Consider the following 17,753-nt stretch of genomic DNA (forward strand, 5'->3'; position numbering starts at 1 on the left):
TTTTTCTTAATAGGTTCTCGAGAGGTTTAGCGAGGTTAGCTAAGTTTTTAATGAACCTGCGATCCCAATTGACTAGGCCTAAGAAGGCTTGGATCGCTTTCTTATTTCGGGGACGTTCAAAATTTTTAATCGCTGTTTTAGTGTCCTCGTTCATTTCCGCCGTGATTTGGTCGAACGTATGACCAAGGAATTTTATTTGCGGCTTCATGAACTCACACTTGTTTGCGTTTAGACGGAAACCTACTTTCTCGAGTCGCTCGAGGACGTAATTTATATGAAAGAGGTGTTCCTCTAAGGTGTCGGACGCGATTAATATATCGTCGAAATATATTATCGTAAAGGCGTCACATTCATCCCCTATCGCTTTCCTTATCGCACGCGTGAACGACGCGCCTGCCGTTTTCAGTCCGAACGGCATTCGTTTAAAACAATGGGTTTGGTTATCGAACATGAATTTGACGTATTTCGCGCTTTCGTTTTCTAACGGGATTTGCCAAAAGGCTTTTGTTACGTCAAGCGTGGTGAAGTATTTCCGACTTCCGATACGCCTAAACACTTCGTCGATGGTAGGCGGCTGGTCATGATCGTTGGCCATTTGTTTGTTCAGCTGTCTCGCGTCAAGACACAATCTTATTTCGCCTGATCGTTTAGCTACCACGACTAACGGGTTTACGAATTGAGTCGCCGCACGTTCTATCACGCCGTCGCGCTCTAACTCGCGTATATGCTCGCGTACTCGCTCACGATGAGCGTCAGGAATCGGGTATAGCTTTGACTTAAAAGGCTTGTCAGATTTCATTTCGATCTTGTGCTTGTAATGTGTGACACATCCGATCTGTTCGCGGAATAGGTCACTAAATTTACTAAGAGTTTTTTGTAGGAGGATCTCAGCCCCCTTCGCGTCTATCGCGTTAATTACTTTATTCGCTGTCGTCGCGTTTTCTATTGGATTTTTGTTGAAGTTGACCGCGAACTTAGTCTCGTCGCATTCGAGTATCGCGGAATGTTCTTGCAGAAAGTCCATGCCGAGAATCATCTCATAGGATAGATTCTTTACGACATAGAATTCGTGTACGAATTTCGCTTCTCCGATTGTAAATTCAAATTGAATTTTGTTCGCGATGGGCTGTCCCTTATCATTGAATGCCCCACGTAACAAGAATCTACGTATCGGTATGATTTTAAGTGGCACCGCTTCCGAATTTAACTTATCGAACAACTCTTTGGTGACGGCAAATATCTGTGCCCCTGTATCGACGAGAGCTGTTATGCGAACATTTCGCGTTTGAACCCGCACGTAAGGTGAAGGCTTGTTGCTATCCGCGCTCTGGTCTTGGATCGACACATCTTCGATATCGCGCAATATTTCACGTGTCCGAATGATAGCTAAGTGTTTATCGTCAGCTTCGCCGTCCGTTTTATCACGATCGCCTTCCTCATCGGAATGTTTTGCTACCGTTTTGATGGCCGCTACCTTCTTTCGAGGCTTCAGGTTTTTGTCTGCCACGGCTTTTTTACTCGCGATCGGTTTCGCTTTTAAGCTCGCCGCGTATTCCCGTTTTGCTTTTTCAGCATATTTCCGGTCATACGGGACCAGCTCATTCCCTTTCGCTTCGTCGTCGTCCGATTCGGACTTATCCGTCGCTTCAGGTTTGATCGGTTTTTTATATTTTTCGTTCGCATAAGTCCATGCGCTTCGCCTTTCCTTCGCGTCGTTGCCCGACGGCTGCGCGTTCCGCCATTTTGTGACACGTCTTTCACTAGTCGCAACGTCCTTCGTCTCGCGGCGTTTGTTTTCAACGACCGGTGTCTGTTGTGACGCGCTCGCTCGCTTGGCGACGGCAGATTTTTCCGTCGGAACACTCTTTCGCGTTTCGTCGCTCGCTTTAGACCTTTTCATGCGTTTCTGATCGTAGTCCAATTCGTCGAGTAATTTCACGAATTCCTCTACGTTTTTAACAGTTGTCGGGCGTATTTCCCTAGCTATTTCTTTCCCGAAATGTTGCTTTACATTGCGCACGATTTCTGATTCTGACATGGGTGGACTTAAATATCTAGCTTGTTTCGCGAGGTTTAACGCGTATTCTGACATCGACTTATGCACAGATTCTCTATACGCGCCAGTATAAATTTCTTCGCGAAAACGCGCTTGTTGCTCGTCTCCCCAATAATATTCAACGAATTTCTCTTTTGCTTCGTGTATGTTGGTAGGCTCACGTATGTCAAACCAAGTAGATGCCGTACCACGCATACATTTGCCGAAAAAATATAGTTGTTCGTTCTCGTTTATGCGCTCGTATTCCGCGGTTTTGTCAAAACGTTTGACGAACTTTATTGGATTTTGGGAGTCTGACTTTCCAAAAAATTTCAGGTCTTCGTAAGGACTCTTAAGCCATCCTCCCCGCGGCAACTTCGCTTGTATCGTGCCAGTTCCGTCGCAAACTATCGACTCGCGCGCCGGTGCGTCTTCTATTACCAACGTTGGTGCACGATCGCTATGACCGCCGTCGGTCTCGTCACACATCCGTTTTCCACGCGCTTCTAACGTTTCAAGTCGCTGACGTACTTCGGCCATGAGCAAGACAAAGTCATCGCTTTTGGTCGAACTAGACGCTTCCTTTCGTGCCATTTCGCTTTCTTCGAGGCGTTTTTGGAGGATCTCGTTTTGTTCGATTAATTGTATTATGTCCGCGGCCGCTGTTTCACCAACGTTTTCCGTCGCGGTTTTAGTTTTTGATCGAGTTACACGTTCTTCGCTCGATTTTTTAACCGGTGAACGTTGTACTCGCGGTTTTGTGTAATCGTGAACCGCGCTTGGTTCGCCTTCTGATTTTTTACTCATTTTCGCTCGCGTTTATTTAACTCTGTCACTTTCGATTTCTCGGTGTGTACCACGCTCGAAGAGACCTTTACATCTACACGCACGAATCGCAACTTTTACACTCGGCAAATTTGTTTTGCAAGATCACTCGCGGTTTGCTTAATCGAGATTGTCGCGTCCTGTCACGATCGCCAGATTTTATGATTATGTATAGAAATGATAAATCTGTTTACGACACGCGTCTTTAAATTTACGTGTACCTTTAGGCTTGCCAGAGCTATCCGGCATGCATCGAACAACCTTTCCAAATTTACAGGCCCAGATCCGTGCAGTGTCTGGCCCCTATCTACTGTGATCGGATTACCAAATGACGTGACTCACGAGTTTGGACAAGCAAAGACTCACAAACCTTTCGTTGCAGGTTTTCACAGTCGCCAGCCTCTTTATAACCTCCAAGGGGCAAGGTGTGGTGTCCCGGAATCGTCGCTCTGCTCAGGAACGCCGGAACACGCGTCGGTGTTGCTTCCGTCGGAAGGACAGCTACCACTAACTGTATTATATCCCAGAGGAAATTCACAACACATGAACTTCGAATGAACTTATTATTAATACTTTCTCTTTTCTTTCAGGTGCCGCCGTCGTCCCAGGATCATCCAGGATCGCCTTTTGTCGTCCCACAGGAACTTCGCCAGGTAAGTATAATTTTTATTTTCAGGTTTACCCGCGGCCCCGTTTGTTAATAGGATTTCTCTTTCACAGGATACCCGGAATCTCGCGAACTCAGGAATGGACACGCTGTCTGGTATGCAGGTAAGTGAGAGGTAACACTTGATTGTTTTTAGTAACAGATAACAAACAGTATTCTTTATTCAGATTTGCCAATGTCACATTTGTCACATTTATCCCGAACGCGGCGCTTGTTCACAAACGAGTAAACGCACTTTTGGCCTTCGGGAAAATCGAACCTACTCGCATTCGGTCGATTTAATATGTTTCTTCTTGCGCGCAAACGCTCGCTTCTTTTAACGTGCCGTGCACGGAACATTCGCACTCGCGTGATCTCGAACCGCTCGTGTTTCGAGATGTTCGCTCTAGGATCCGGATAGCGCGCGAAAACTCTATTTCGGTATTCCGCGGTTTGTTCGCTGTTGTATCCTGCGCGCGAAAGCTCTTGAGAGCTCTTAACGCTCGCTTTTATACTCCCGGGAGGGACGCTACCCCCTCTCGTCGGGATCCGCCAATCGCACGCACGCCGCTGCCGGGAGCGCTTGGGTTTCCCCCTCCCGCCGGGTCCTGCCAACCGCGTGTGGCGTCGGTTTCCCCCGGGCGCGGGACTCGATGTTCGCCCCACTCCTTGTTGCACGGCGTCGCTGCGCTGCGGGCATCTCGCTGGGTTGCCCCCTCCAGCTTGGCGTATCCCCTCTTCTTCTTTGGAGATTGCACTTGCAAGTGCAAATATTGGGTGTGAATTGCACTTAAAGTGCAATCCACACTGACTATGAGATTTTAGATAGAAAACGCTTATTAAAGCCAGGAAACTAAAAAATGCATCGAATATGCATATGAAACGAGGAATGTCGCGTTGAGTCTAAGTAAAATAATATTTAACAACAGATAATGGTAACACACTAATTGTGCTTCGAACTCTAGCATAACTGTATCGCATGTAACGGAACTTGGACAAATTAACTTTATGAACGTCGTTACGCAAATACAGGTAAACATAGGATTATAATAATGGTAATTATTAAGAGTATGATTACTAAGGTAAGTATAACAATTGTGGGTAAGTATAACATTTTTGAAACTTATTTAATAATATTAAACAGAAAATACATGCAAATGCAAATAGACCTTTAGAAAATGTAAACTTTGAATATATTATAATAGATTAGGAACTTTAAGTATATATTGAAATATTAAATAACAAAATTGCGCCTTACATAAAAATAAACTTAATTAATTTTTTTTTAAATCATTGAACAGAACGAAAACACACGCGATTATTATTCGCGAGGTAAGGCACGTTTTTTGGGTCGGGCTGGCTACTTCTGGCCCTCCTGAGTGGTGCGGTCATCAGCGCGCTGCAAGACAACGCTGACCACTGTTTTTCCCTCTATGATCTTTCTTTCCGCTTTGGTCGCCGAAAACTTTGGGGTCGCCTCTTCGGTGTGTTCCTCTGCCTTGGCTGAAGGTCCGGACTGCTGGACGCCCTGAGGGGACGGTCTCAAGGTTAGGTTGTGACCGGATAACCGATAGGCATGAGTCGAGATCAAGACAATTGGGAACTCACCAAAAACTTTGTGCAAGTCGTCACAGTCGCCAGCCCCTTTATGTCCACCAAGAGGCAAGGATTTCTGCTCCCAGGGTTGTCGCTCAGCTCTGCTGCGCTGGAAGCTCTGCGTTTCTGGATGTGCCGGAAGAACGAACAACACAATGGAACGCCTTCACGTGCCGTCGCATAAAACCAACAACGCTAATTCAGCGATTATCACTAATCACTAATTTTCTTTCCTTTTCAGGTGCTGCCGTCAACGTCAGGATGTCCTCGTAGGTCGCCGTCGATCCCACAGGGACTTCACCAGGTAAGTATATTTTTTCAGAGGGTGTTTTACCCGTGGCCCCGTTGGTTACCAGCCGGTTCGCCGGGTCCCGGTGACGCGCGGGGTTCCGCAGGGGTCGGTGTTGGGGCCGCTCGTGTGGGTCCTCGCGTTCGACAGCGTCCTCAGGGTCCCCCTGCCCCTCGGTTGCCGGGTCGTGTGTTACGCGGACGACACACTGGTCCTGGCGACCGGGAAAGAGAGATGGGAGGCGGAGGCGCAGGCGGGCGATGCAGTGGCCGCCGTGGTCGGACGCATCAGGGCCCTGGGCCTTCGCGTCGACAAGACCGAGGCGATGGCCTTCGGCCCGGGGAGGGCGAGGCCCGGGTTTGTCCGGGTGGCGGGCGGCCGAGTGGAGATCGGCCGCTCCATCCGGTACCTGGGCCTGGTGCTGGACGACCGCGGGCGGTACCGCGAGCACTTCGCTCGCCTTGCGCCTTGCTTGGGGAGGGCCGCGGCGGCGTTGTCGCGGCTGCTCCAAAATGTGGGGGGCCCAGGGGGGGGGGACCCGACGGCTGTACGCGTCGGTGGTCCTCTCCATGGCGCTCTACGGAGCGCCAATTTGGGCCCGGGAAAGGAGAGGGGTCGACCTGGATCGGGCGGTGGCCCCCCTGCGCTCGATCGAGCGCAGGATGGCCGTTCGCCTGTCCAGGTCGTACCGCACGGTGGCGGCTGGTGCCGTCCTCGCGTGTGTCCCGCCCTGGGACCTGGTCGCGCGGGCTAGGGCCGACGCGTACTGGGCCCTCAGGGCGGCGAGGCTGCGCGGGGGGGGGGAGGTGACCGCGAGGACCGTAGGTGAGGCGAGGGAGGCCGCCCGCCGGGAGATGATGGCGCTGTGGAAGCGCCGGCTCCTGGCGGGGGACCTCCGGTACGGCCGCAGAACCGTGGAGGCGGTCGGCCCACTGTTGGACCAGTGGGTCGACGCGGCGAGGGGAGGGGTCACCTTCCATGTGGCGCAGGTGGTCTCCGGGCACGGGTGCTTCGGGGACTACCTGTGCCGCATAGGCAAAGAGGGCGGCGCTGGCTGCCACCAGTGCGGGGACGCGGCCGACTCGGCGCAACACGCCCTGTCGGCGTGTCCCGCGCACGACGAGGCGAGACGGGCGATGGTGGAGGCCATTCGCCCGTCGGACCTCTCCGTGGGGGCGGTCGTGAGGGCCGCGACCGCCTCCCGGAAAAATTGGAGGGCGTTCGCCTCCTTCTGCTCCGTGATCATGGAGCGGAGGGAGGCGGTCGAGAGGGTGAGGAGGGGGGAAGTTAGTCCGCCCTCCTCGCCCTCTGCGGGTCGCCGCCGCCGCTACCTCCGGGGGGTCCCGGCGCATCTTAGGGATGCGGGGATCACCCGGAGGGGTGAAGGATGACGGCGCGGGGAGGCTGCGGGGGGGACGGCCGAGCGCGACTAGCGTCTGGCTCCCCCACCGTTTGCCCCCCCCCCCCGCCGTCAGTCGGATGGCTGGGTGGGGTCCCCGTTGCGCGAACGGGGGCCCGTACTTGGGATGGTCGGTGGGGGGAGGAGCGGGGGCGTCTGGCGCTCGGGCTCGCGCGCCTCCTCCGCGAGGAGCGGGCCCCGCGCCCTCCTCCCCCCTCTCCTCACCGAGGACGCGCCGCTCAAGGATGAAGCGGTGGCGGCGTCGAGGGACGGAAGGGGCGGAACGGCGCCGCGTCGATAGCGTCGACGACGGCGGCGCCCCCCGCCCTCCCCCGGCCTGCGTCGTTGGAACTTCGACCCCGGCCGGGGTGTGTAGGCGGGTGGACGGGCGAGCGCGTCGTGTGATGCCGCCCGTTCACCCGCCCCCCTCCGCCCAATCCCGGGGAGTTGGGACCGGGCGAGAGGCACGATGTCGCGCGTCCCCCCCCTCTGATTCTCTCCCCTTTGTCGGGGGGCGGAGGGAGGGGTACGCGACCGGGGGAGGCGGCCTTCGCGACTCGTTCGGGGCAGGGACCGGGATCTCCGCTCGGCCGACCTCCTCCGATGCGAGGTAGATCCCCGGGGGGTAGATGGCCCCCCTCGGGTTGGGGAGGGGCGGGAGAGGGTTCCGTCCCCTTCCCGTCCCTCCACGGGACGAAGGGTCGTAGACCCATGGGGCGCGGGCTCTCCGGAAGTAATGCTACAGCGGTTCCAGGGGAGTCCGACCAAACGCCCAGACGGCCATCCGGAGTGGTTTTAGTCGGTAAGCCTGCCCGTTGCACACCGAGGGTGCGAGACCGCACAGGTCCGATTCGCACCCGAGGGGGCGGGAGTCCGACATACCCCGGGTTACTCCCGGGGGCCCGGGGATCCATGAGGATTTCCACTCCGTAATAAAAAAAAAAAAAAAAAGGTTAGGTTGTAACCGGACCCGAGCGTTGGAAAATTATTGACCGAGAGTAATGAGCGTGCTCAAACCTTTTACGATGATTGTTGATCGTGTCTCTACACTGGTCGCCAGCCTCTTTAACCTCCCAGAGGCAAGGAAGAACTTTTAATCACTGATAATCCTTTTGTTTCAGGTTTCGCTGCTGCCGTCGGATCACCGCCTTCCCTCAGGATCGTCTCATCGCCTGTCGTCGGATCACCGCCTCACCCAGGATCGTCGCAGTTCACAGGATATCACCAGGTAAGTATCTTTTCAACTAATTTATTTTCACTGAACGTAGTCTAATTCCCTTTCTTTATTTTCAGATTCAACAGGAATATACGAATCAGGATTTCGTGCAAGAACGTAGCAGGTTAATCACGAAAGTTTGAAACAATGTTTTTGTTTGTAACACACAATAAAATTTATTGAAAAACTTAACCACTATAACAGTCTTCCGTCCGCGTCGCTTCACTTCACATTCGTGTTCGGATGTTCGTTAATATGTCTCTCTGTGTGTATCACAAATCTCCCGAACGCGACGCTTATTCACAGTTTTGTCCGGTGTGTAACTTAACGCGAGGAATATCTTGGATCGCTCACGTAACGTCGCCTACTCGCATTCAGCGACCTTTGGTATTTCGCGTACAAACGCGAGGTTATGTTTCACGTCGCTCGCTTCGCTTTTTAATGTCTCGCGCACTTACATTCGACAGCGTCGACTTCGCGAATCGTGAATCAATTACGCCCTTGGTAACGCGGCGCGTCGCCCGCGGAACGGTGTAGCACTCGTTGTTTTGCGCGCACAACTTACACGCCCGAGTCGCGTACAAAATCGCGGGAATCTCTCGTAACACACGACGATGTGTTCGCGTTGAGAGAATCACGAAAAATCGTTGGTGGGAGCACGCGTCGCACGGTTTTATTCACGCAGTCTCCCCGCTCGACTCCCTCCGCCAATGAGAGAGTTTCGTTCGCTCGCTCGCTCTGCTCGACCAATCCCGCTGCAGCGTCGTTCCCTCCGTGGTCTTCGTCGAATAGGAACTCGCCCCCCTGCTGGTATCGATCGCTTAGCTGGTCTGGCCAATCCTCGGAGACGTGCCTGTCTTCGCTCCCCTCCACTCGGAATTGAGCCAATGGTATCATTCGAGCTGTGTCGCTCGAGCTGCGAGTACGAGAGCAGTTCGTGGCACTGAAAAGTGCCGATATCTTCGTATCGATTATATATTTATGTATGTGCACCGCTTATGTGCACCAGGTGCACTTTCAGTGGCACCGGATTTATTATTTGCTTTAAACTAACTTACTATCTAAATAAAAGTCTTTATAAAAATATAAAATATATATATATGCTTATACATGCCAAAACGCAAATGAGATAATGACTGGTTACGCAACTGCGCAGCACATGCACAACGCGTACGTTAACAAAAGAAATATTTAAGCGTAACAGAATAATTAATAAGGTAAGTAAAAATACTCTTGCATGCGTATAACAAGCCTTGGCATGATTCGTCCCAGTGTGTAGATTATTATTACTAGGAATTATAAGAATATTAATATCAAAAAATTATAGAATAACGAATAAGTTGCGCTACTCGCATTCGCGCTTAATCTGACGTTTACGCAGTAACTATTACTATGTCGCGTATCACGTATTTCGCTTACTTGAAACGAATTTAAACTTTGATGACGTTCCACACGCCCTTTGTCAAACAAAAGAAATAATAAACTTTTTAAACTTATCAGAAGATAAAACTGAAATTTTATAAAATAAATGAATTTAAAAAATTTAATATATAACGCGTTAATTCCGCGTATTTCGCGCTTCGTTGAACGCTTATCGCTTCTTAGAACGCTCGTGCAACCTTTCCAACCTGATTGCAGGTCTTCTCGTCTCCGCCCGATCAGCTGAGCTGCTAGCTGCACCGGTTGCTGCACTCGTAACGTCCTTCTGCGCGCTCGTGGATGGCGTCGGGGAAGATTCCTTTCGACCACCTCCTGGAGGCGGTTTCATCACCCCGGCCAAAGGAGATAAATCAGACTTGGAGGGTGATTTACGCTCCTTTCCTGATGGTGTCGGTGATGTCTCCGTCTCCTCCTCTGATTCGTCTGATTCGAGAGGCTTTGCTTTCTTTTTATGCACTTTAAGCTCTTCGTGCACTTGGCTTCCTGTAGATTGGAATACACAAGATTTCTTCTTTCTTGTCACAGATAGAACTTTAGGATTTTCAATCCTAATAATTTTAGGTGTTCGTCTCTGTGTTTTTATATTTTCGGATATGTTACTTGCATATCTATTTCTGTGTTGTCTTTGTCAGAGTTTTCTATTTGTTTTTGTGTCTCTGTTTGTTCGTCTTGTATGTTTGTTTCACCTTTGCATGTTTGTGTTTCGTTGTTTTGTGTGTCTGTTTCGTCTTCGTATGTTTGTGTTTCGTCAATGTCTTGTTGTTCTTCGTTCGCTTGTGTAGTCACAGTATCTATACTTTTGAGGTTAGGTTGTTCCTCATCTGTGAATTTTCCACACTCTCTTGACTTGATCGTAATCTGTCCGTCTATAATCTCGATTACTATACGTGTTGGTGGTATCTCGAGCTTGGAATGACCTTCGATCATCTCGATGTTGACCATTGTCTTGATTTTCGCTATGATTCTATTGTTGACTCTTATGTCAGAAATATCCACGCATGGATCTGCTGTGACAGCATCGTCATTTTTCTTCTTAAAAGTCTCGTATAATTTACGAGCTTCTTGTTCGTCTTGTTTTAACAGCTCTTCGATTTGCTCAGGCTCCATGTTTTCCTGAGATGCCTTATTATCATAAGTAATACTTTTAAGATACTCGATTCTTCTTCGTTTTCGTTCTCTGAGTCGTTCATAAAGAACGCTAGCTGTTGCTCGTTTCAGAGCCTTACGCTCTTCCGTCTCGAACTCCATTTCTCTTTCTCTCTTTCTCTTTCCTGCTATTTCACTAACTGCACTGTGTTTCTTACACTTAACGAATTCGCGTAACTGTCGATCACGATGTTGTCTCGTCGACCGCTCAATCACATGTGCTCGTTGTCTCTCCACGTGGCGTCTCTTTATAGTATCATGGCTGTTCTGGCTCAGTGGCTCTGATTGGTTGGGGTCGTCCGACCGCTCGGCGTCGCTAATTGGCTCTGCCTCATGACCGCTCCTCCAATCGTATCTTTTGCGTGTTAAGCTCGGTTCAAGGTGTTCGTAAAGCCTTGATTTTAGTTTCACAAACCATTTGTTAGTATTATGATTTGGATTTATTTTCATAACGCGATATTTCGCATTTTCGTCATCTTGTACGATAATGACTTCTTCATTATCTGATATTACTAAATCCGAGTCTATATCTCTTGTTTCGTCTGAAGAGTTTATAGATACGTTTGCATGATGTCTATTGAGAATCGGTGATTGTCTCGTTTCATCGCCACTTAATTTTATAGTTTCCTTTGATTCATTTGAGATTTTCACGACGTCAATGTCGTCTTCCGATGAGTCTTCATGTTTCGTAATCGAATAGTTTAATGTTTCAATATGTTTTGAGTGTTCTTGAGTATCATTGCAGGTTTTCAGATTATCTGCACTTTTGGGTGGCACCGTCTGCACTCCGTTACACTCTTTTAGCTTTTTTGCTAACTTTTCATCCTCTACGCATGGACTGCTTTGATTTCGTTTTCGCTTTATTTTTGCGTTATTTCTTTCAGTATGCGCTGTTGTTTCGATTGTGTACTTGTCGTTTCGCCCTTTTGACGTCGTTGCTTGGTCTTCCTTCTCCGATACTCCGCTTATCTCAATGCAGGTAAGTTTTAGGGGTTTTTCCTGATGGATTACGCGATTTTTTGGTATCGTCTTCTCTCCTACCGGCCTCACAACGTGTTCGTTGGTTACTTCGACGCTTCCACTAGAATTTTCTGAGTTGTCCGGGCTTGCCAAGGGTGTTATATGTTTGTTTCCCTTTTCATTTGTATGTCGCCCTTTGAATTTGTTTTCGTTTTGTAATTTATAGAAGCTTTTCTTTACTGGTAAAGGTTTTCGTTCTGACTGTTGTTCCTCTGACTTATTAATTTCCTTTTCTTCGTCAGGCTCACATTGTCTAAGATCCAAATTTCGTTTCGAGCGTTGCATCGTTGATTTTGATTTTATCATATCGCCTTTTTCGAGATCATCTAATGTTTTCTCGAGATTATCTAATGATTCTTGTATATTTATATAACTAGTATCTCGCTTGTTTTTAGTTTCTGCGACTCTTGGTTTCGGAGATGTTTCATTCGTTGCTCCCCGGATCTTGTCAGCTAGTTGTTTTCTAGCGTTTCGTGCCAGGATTACGCAGGCTTCGTCACCTTCCAACTCCATTGCTTCTATCTGAATAGTTCTTCCAAATACTTGAGTACGGACTTGAACTGCTTCAATTCTGGTCCACCTCTCTCGTTTCAAATACGCAGGAATTTCCTTTGACTGCGTGGTTCGTTTCAGCAGCTTTCCTGTCTCTTTTATCATCTCGATCGCCTTGGTAGTTATCACGTTAAACTCCCCTCGTGTATCCATGATAATATTCATACGGATGTCCTCAACTCGGCCCATGACATGGTGTGCTTGTGTATTTCCCGATAAGAGTTTTGTGATTCTAGAGATGTGTCTCATCCCTTTCTCGCTAATCAGCTGTTTTCGTCGACGCGAGATATTCTGAGTAGATTTCGTTGCTTCCACTGTCTCGGAGTTTTCCCTCAGGTTTCGACTTCTACTAGGGCTGCTTTCCTTCGCATAAATGTATCTAGACTGTCTTCGCCCCGAAGTTATTATTTTTTCTTGTTCTTCGAGCTCTATCATATTTATAGTAGTGTGGCGACTAGCTACGCGCATCTATGTTACGCATGACCCGTGCCGTCGTGGCGCTGTGGGTCCTTCTTCTTCCGGCGGGAAGACAGTCCGCCATTGGTCTCGCGCTCCGCTACATGCCTTACCGGCGTGCTCCGTAACATCTTTACTCCGTTCTAATAAACGTTGTTACCGTTGACTCCAGCGTCCTGTTATTTACCCCGGTAACACACGGAAGTCGTAGGGACTTCCGTGCGACGATCCCTCACACGATCTTAATTTAATTACGCCACGTGCGTGATAACATTCATACTTATCCCTACAGTAGCTTCTTTTTCTGAACGTTTTGCACTTTTCTTCGCCCTCTGATTTCTCGTGTGATCTTGTTCGTCACTTTCGATCTTACGTTTCTTCTCGATCGTCGAGATTATCATCAGGTCTTTTAGCTTTGGTTCACGATGTGGTTTAAGCTGTCTAGCATTATATACGCCTATCGTTTGATTATCTTCGTCAGCGATCAGATATGCGTTAGGACGTATAATGCTTACGATCTTGTAAGGACCGTCATATACCAAATGGATTTTTCTCGTGAGTCTTCGTGAAGCATCGCTCCTCCGGTGTAGTTTAATCCAAACTTTGTCACCCTCTTCGAAAGGTTTAGCTTCCTCACTCTTGTCCGTTTGTGCTTTCCTCTTCGTAGCCATTCGTTTGAGAACCTCCGTTGCTTGGACGATTTTATTGTTAATGTTTGCCCTCACGGTCTCCTCCTCTTCACTTCTCCGCGGTTTCAGGCGTTCGTCGATCGTCAACGGACTTTGGTGGCCCTCATGGAGTTCGGCAGGCGTACATCCAGTACTCGCATGCACGGTATTGTTAATGGTATGCTCCGCTCGTTGCACGATTTGATCCTATCGCACCTGTCGCTCGTATGCGTAGACACGTATAATGCGTCCGATTTCACGCATAACTCTCTCAACAGGATTAGATTGAGGGTTGTAGGGAGAGGTTTTTCGCAACGCTATACCCATTTCATTCGCGAATTGTTTCCAACGCTCGGTAATAAATTGCCCGCCATTGTCTGTTAAGATCGTACGCGGTATACCGACGTCGTTGAAAAAATCGAGCTGCAACCTATCTAAGATCGTATCTAAACGTTGGTTCGGCATGTTATAGAATTTCGTAAGTTTAGAAAACTGATCCATTATTACGAGTATATATTTATTTCCCTTAAGCGATTGAGGTAATGGCCCGAATATATCGAGTAACACGACTTGCCCTGGTTTCTCAGGTAAATCGTAATATTCAGTACCACGAGTTGCACGCGTGTAGTACTTTGTGGCTTGGCAGACGTTACACGACGCTACCACATCTCGTGCAATTTTCTCTACACCGCTAATACTGAAATAACGTTTCGCGAATCCCACCGTCTTATCAGTACCAAAGTGCAAGATGTATTTATGCAACTTCGCAATTAGCTGCCATCTAACATGGTTTGGCACAACGACTCGCTCTCCGTCATCGGTATTAACTCTAACTAGATCGTCTCTAATCACGTAACGATTCGGTTGTTCGTACACTTTAAGTTGCGTGTCATGACACTCCCTCTGCGCTTGTATCAGGAATTCTACCCACTCTTGAGTTTCAGCATCATCATTAGGATGATCTATTGACGCTATCATTTTCGTATTGTTAATTTTCTTCGCGTATCCGTTCTCTATATTATCGCGCGATAATGTGTCCGCTACGATATTTTCTTTTCCCGGAACGTGTTGTATTTCGAGATCGAATTCGTTTAAGAACGAAATCCATCTCGCGATGCGATTACTGTCGGCGGAACTCGACTTTAAAAACTTTAGAGCTCTATGGTCAGTGTACGCGTATTTTCCTACCCAGCAACGTAGTATGCCATTTTTTAAGCGCCCACACAAGCGCTAGGCATTCCACCTCTGTCACCGTGTAATTTAGTTCAGCACCTTTTAACGATCTGCTCGCGTACGCGATGGTATATTTTTTATCCGACTCCGAGTGTCGAAATTGATAAAGTCTCGCCCCTAATCCATATTTAGACGCATCTACAAATATTCCAAATTTTCGATCAGCTTTAATTACAAAAAGCTTTTCTGCTTCGTCGAAAGCTAATTTTATCGCGTTAAATGCCTTCTGTTCTTCCGCGTTCCATTCGAACTTGACGTCTTTTCGTAATAATCGTTCGAGTGGTTTAGTCATTTCCGCGAGGCCTTTGATAAAACGTCGATCCCAATTAACGAGACCTAAAAATGCTTGCACCCCTTTCTTATTCTTTGGACGCGCAAAATTTTTTATCGCAGATTTTGTATCCTCATTCATCTCGGCTGTTATTTCATCGAACGTATGACCGAGAAATTTAATTTCGTTTCTAAGAAACTCGCACTTATCCGCGTTTAATCTAAAGCCAACTCTTTCGAGTTTTTCTAATACAAAATTTATATGTTTCAGATGTTCTTCGAGGGTATTTGAGGCTATTAAAATATCGTCGAGGTACACGATGGTGAATGAGTCGCAATCATTTCCCAGTGCTTTACGTATGGCTCTAGTAAATGATGCTCCTGCTGTCTTCAATCCAAAAGGTAACCTCTTGAACACGTAAGTCTGATTATCGAATAAGAAACCCGTGAATTTTGCACTTTCATTGTCTAACGGAATTTGCCAAAATGCTTTAGCAACATCAAGCGTTGTAAAAAATTTCCTACTACCGATTCTACGAAATACTTCATCGATCGTCGGGGGTTGATCGTGATCGTTCGTCATTCGCTTGTTTAATTCACGTGCATCTAAACACAGACGTATCTCACCCGATTTCTTAACTACGACAACTAACGGATTTATATATTGTGTCGCTTCGCGTTTAACTATGCCTTCGTTTTCGAGTTCAATTATGTGACTTCGGACCGCTTCGCGATGTTTATCCGCAATAGGATAGGTTTTAGCTTTATATGCCCTATCTGTTTTTACGTCAATGTGATGTTCGTAATGCGTCACACACCCGATTTTATCCTCGAACAAAATATTAAATTTATTTTTCAATTTTTCAACAAGCGCCGCCGCATCTTCCGCGTTTAACCCTTTGCGGCACGGTGGTCGATATATCGACCACCTATCTTGAAGTCATTTCTTTAATTTTTTGGACACCAAATACTGTAATTTATTACTTTTTTTTTGTAATTTTACTTTAATAAGAGTCTTAGTAATATTTAGTAAGATATAATTTTCCTTTATCATTAGTTAATTTTGTTATATAAATAAATAAAGTGAAAAAAAGTGTGTGGTTTTTACAAAAAATGTATGTCAGAAAGAAGGAAGAATCATGAAGCTGCGAAAATCAGTATACAGAGGTTTTTTGGGTCGCTGATTACGAATCCACCATCAGATTTAGGCGATTTTTTTTTAATGGCGAATCCAATATGGCGATTTATGATTTTGAGTATTTTTTATCGGTTTTTTATGGAAATTGGTATACAGGGATTTTTCAAAATGCTGATTACGAATATAAAAATTGATTTGCTGTGCTAACTGTAATAAAAAAAGTAAATTGTGGGAAAAAATAAAAAAAGTAAAAAAAAATTGTAAAATACAAAAATACAAAAAAAAGAAAATGGAGACAATAACCGCCACGTCCACGTTCATGTCTCTGAAGTAAACTAAGTGCGGTTTCTTTTATGAAAAAATTTTATGTTCTATGTACCATTGTCGAAAAAATGAAAAAATATAAAATCTCAAAAAAAAAAAACATTTTTTATCACCCATTATTTGAAATTTTCCATATTTGAATTTCAAAAATCTGATGACCTACACATCAACCTAAAAAAGCTAGTTCTGTACATCTGTTTTTGTAAAAAAAAAGTAAGAAAGTCCGAAATTTTTCAATATTCCGACCCTAGAAAATTCAATATATCAATTTCCATTAAAAACCTATAAAAATACTCAAAATCGTAAATCGCCAAATTGGATTCGCCATTTAAAAAAAAATCGTCGAAATCTGATGGTGGATTCGTAATCAGCGTTCTGAAAAATCCCTGTATACCAATTTTTATAAAAAACCGATAAAAAATACTCGAAATCGTGAGCTGCCATATTGGATCCGCCATTTTGAAAAATAATCGTTGAAATCTGATGACAGATTCGTAATCAACGTTCTGAAAAATTTCTGTATATCAATTTCCATAAAAAATCGATAAAAAATAATCAAAATCATGACTTGCCATATTGATCCGCCATTTTGAAAAAGAATCGTTGAAATCTGATGGCAGATTCGTAATCAGCAACCCTAAAAACCTTTCTACACCAATTTTCATAAAAATCCGATTAATAGAAAAATGTGTGCCGCAAAGGGTTAATGCGTTAATCTGATTACGTTCGTCGCCGTCGTTGTTTGATTTCGCGTGATTGAATTTGACTTTAAATTGTCCCTCGCCGCATTGCAATGTCGCTGCTTGATCCGAGAGAAAGTCGATTCCTAATATTAATTCATATGAGAGGTTTTTAACAACGTAAAACTCGTGTACGTATTTTAGGTTATCTATACTGAACTCTGTTTGTACGCGGTTTGCTATCGGTTGTCCTTTATCGCCAAAAGCGCCTCTTAGCACGAATTGTCTTATTGGTATCACACGCATGTCGGCCGCTTCCGAAATAAGCCTATCGTAGAGGTCTTTTGTCATTGCCAAAATTTGTGCCCCTGTGTCGATCAAAGCTTTTATACGAATATTACCTATGTCCACCCTCACGTAAGGCTTGGGTTTCCCTGAATCCGCGCTCTGATCTTGATTCGACACCTCTTCTACATCCGACAAGACTTCCCTCGTGCGAATAATAGCTACATTTTTTTCGTCCGCGTCGCTTATATCATTATTTTCACTTTCGTTCCCGATCTCGGTTTTTTTATCAGACGAGTTTATTGCTGCTACTTTCCGCTTTAGTTCCGTTTCATTTCTGGCGTTCGTGAAAATTTAATTTCCGTATTTACGTTTCTTCTTCTCGCGTCTCGTTGTTCTCTTAACGCCCTTTTCGCGGTTTGCCTATCATAAAGAACAAGTTCTTTACCAGCAACTTCAGCTTCGCTTTCCGATTCAGAAACTTTGTCTATGCGTCCCGACTGTGTTTTGTCGTATCGCGATTTATTTTTATCAT

At 46.4% G+C, this 17,753-nt stretch overlaps 1 protein-coding gene across 1 annotated transcript; it reads right to left on the minus strand.

The window, feature by feature from the left end:
- Positions 1–9,597: 9,597 nt before the first annotated feature.
- LOC105838346 (titin homolog) lies at positions 9,598–12,632 on the minus strand. Its single transcript, XM_012683859.2, has 2 exons — positions 10,051–12,632; positions 9,598–9,994 (listed from the first exon to the last, which is right to left on the minus strand). The coding sequence occupies exons 1-2, from the start codon at positions 12,630–12,632 to the stop codon at positions 9,598–9,600; spliced, it is 2,979 nt and encodes a 992-aa protein (XP_012539313.2).
- Positions 12,633–17,753: the final 5,121 nt, after the last annotated feature.

The sequence above is a fragment of the Monomorium pharaonis genome, chromosome 1 (assembly GCF_013373865.1).
Source record: "Monomorium pharaonis isolate MP-MQ-018 chromosome 1, ASM1337386v2, whole genome shotgun sequence".
Classification (NCBI taxonomy): domain Eukaryota; kingdom Metazoa; phylum Arthropoda; class Insecta; order Hymenoptera; family Formicidae; genus Monomorium; species Monomorium pharaonis.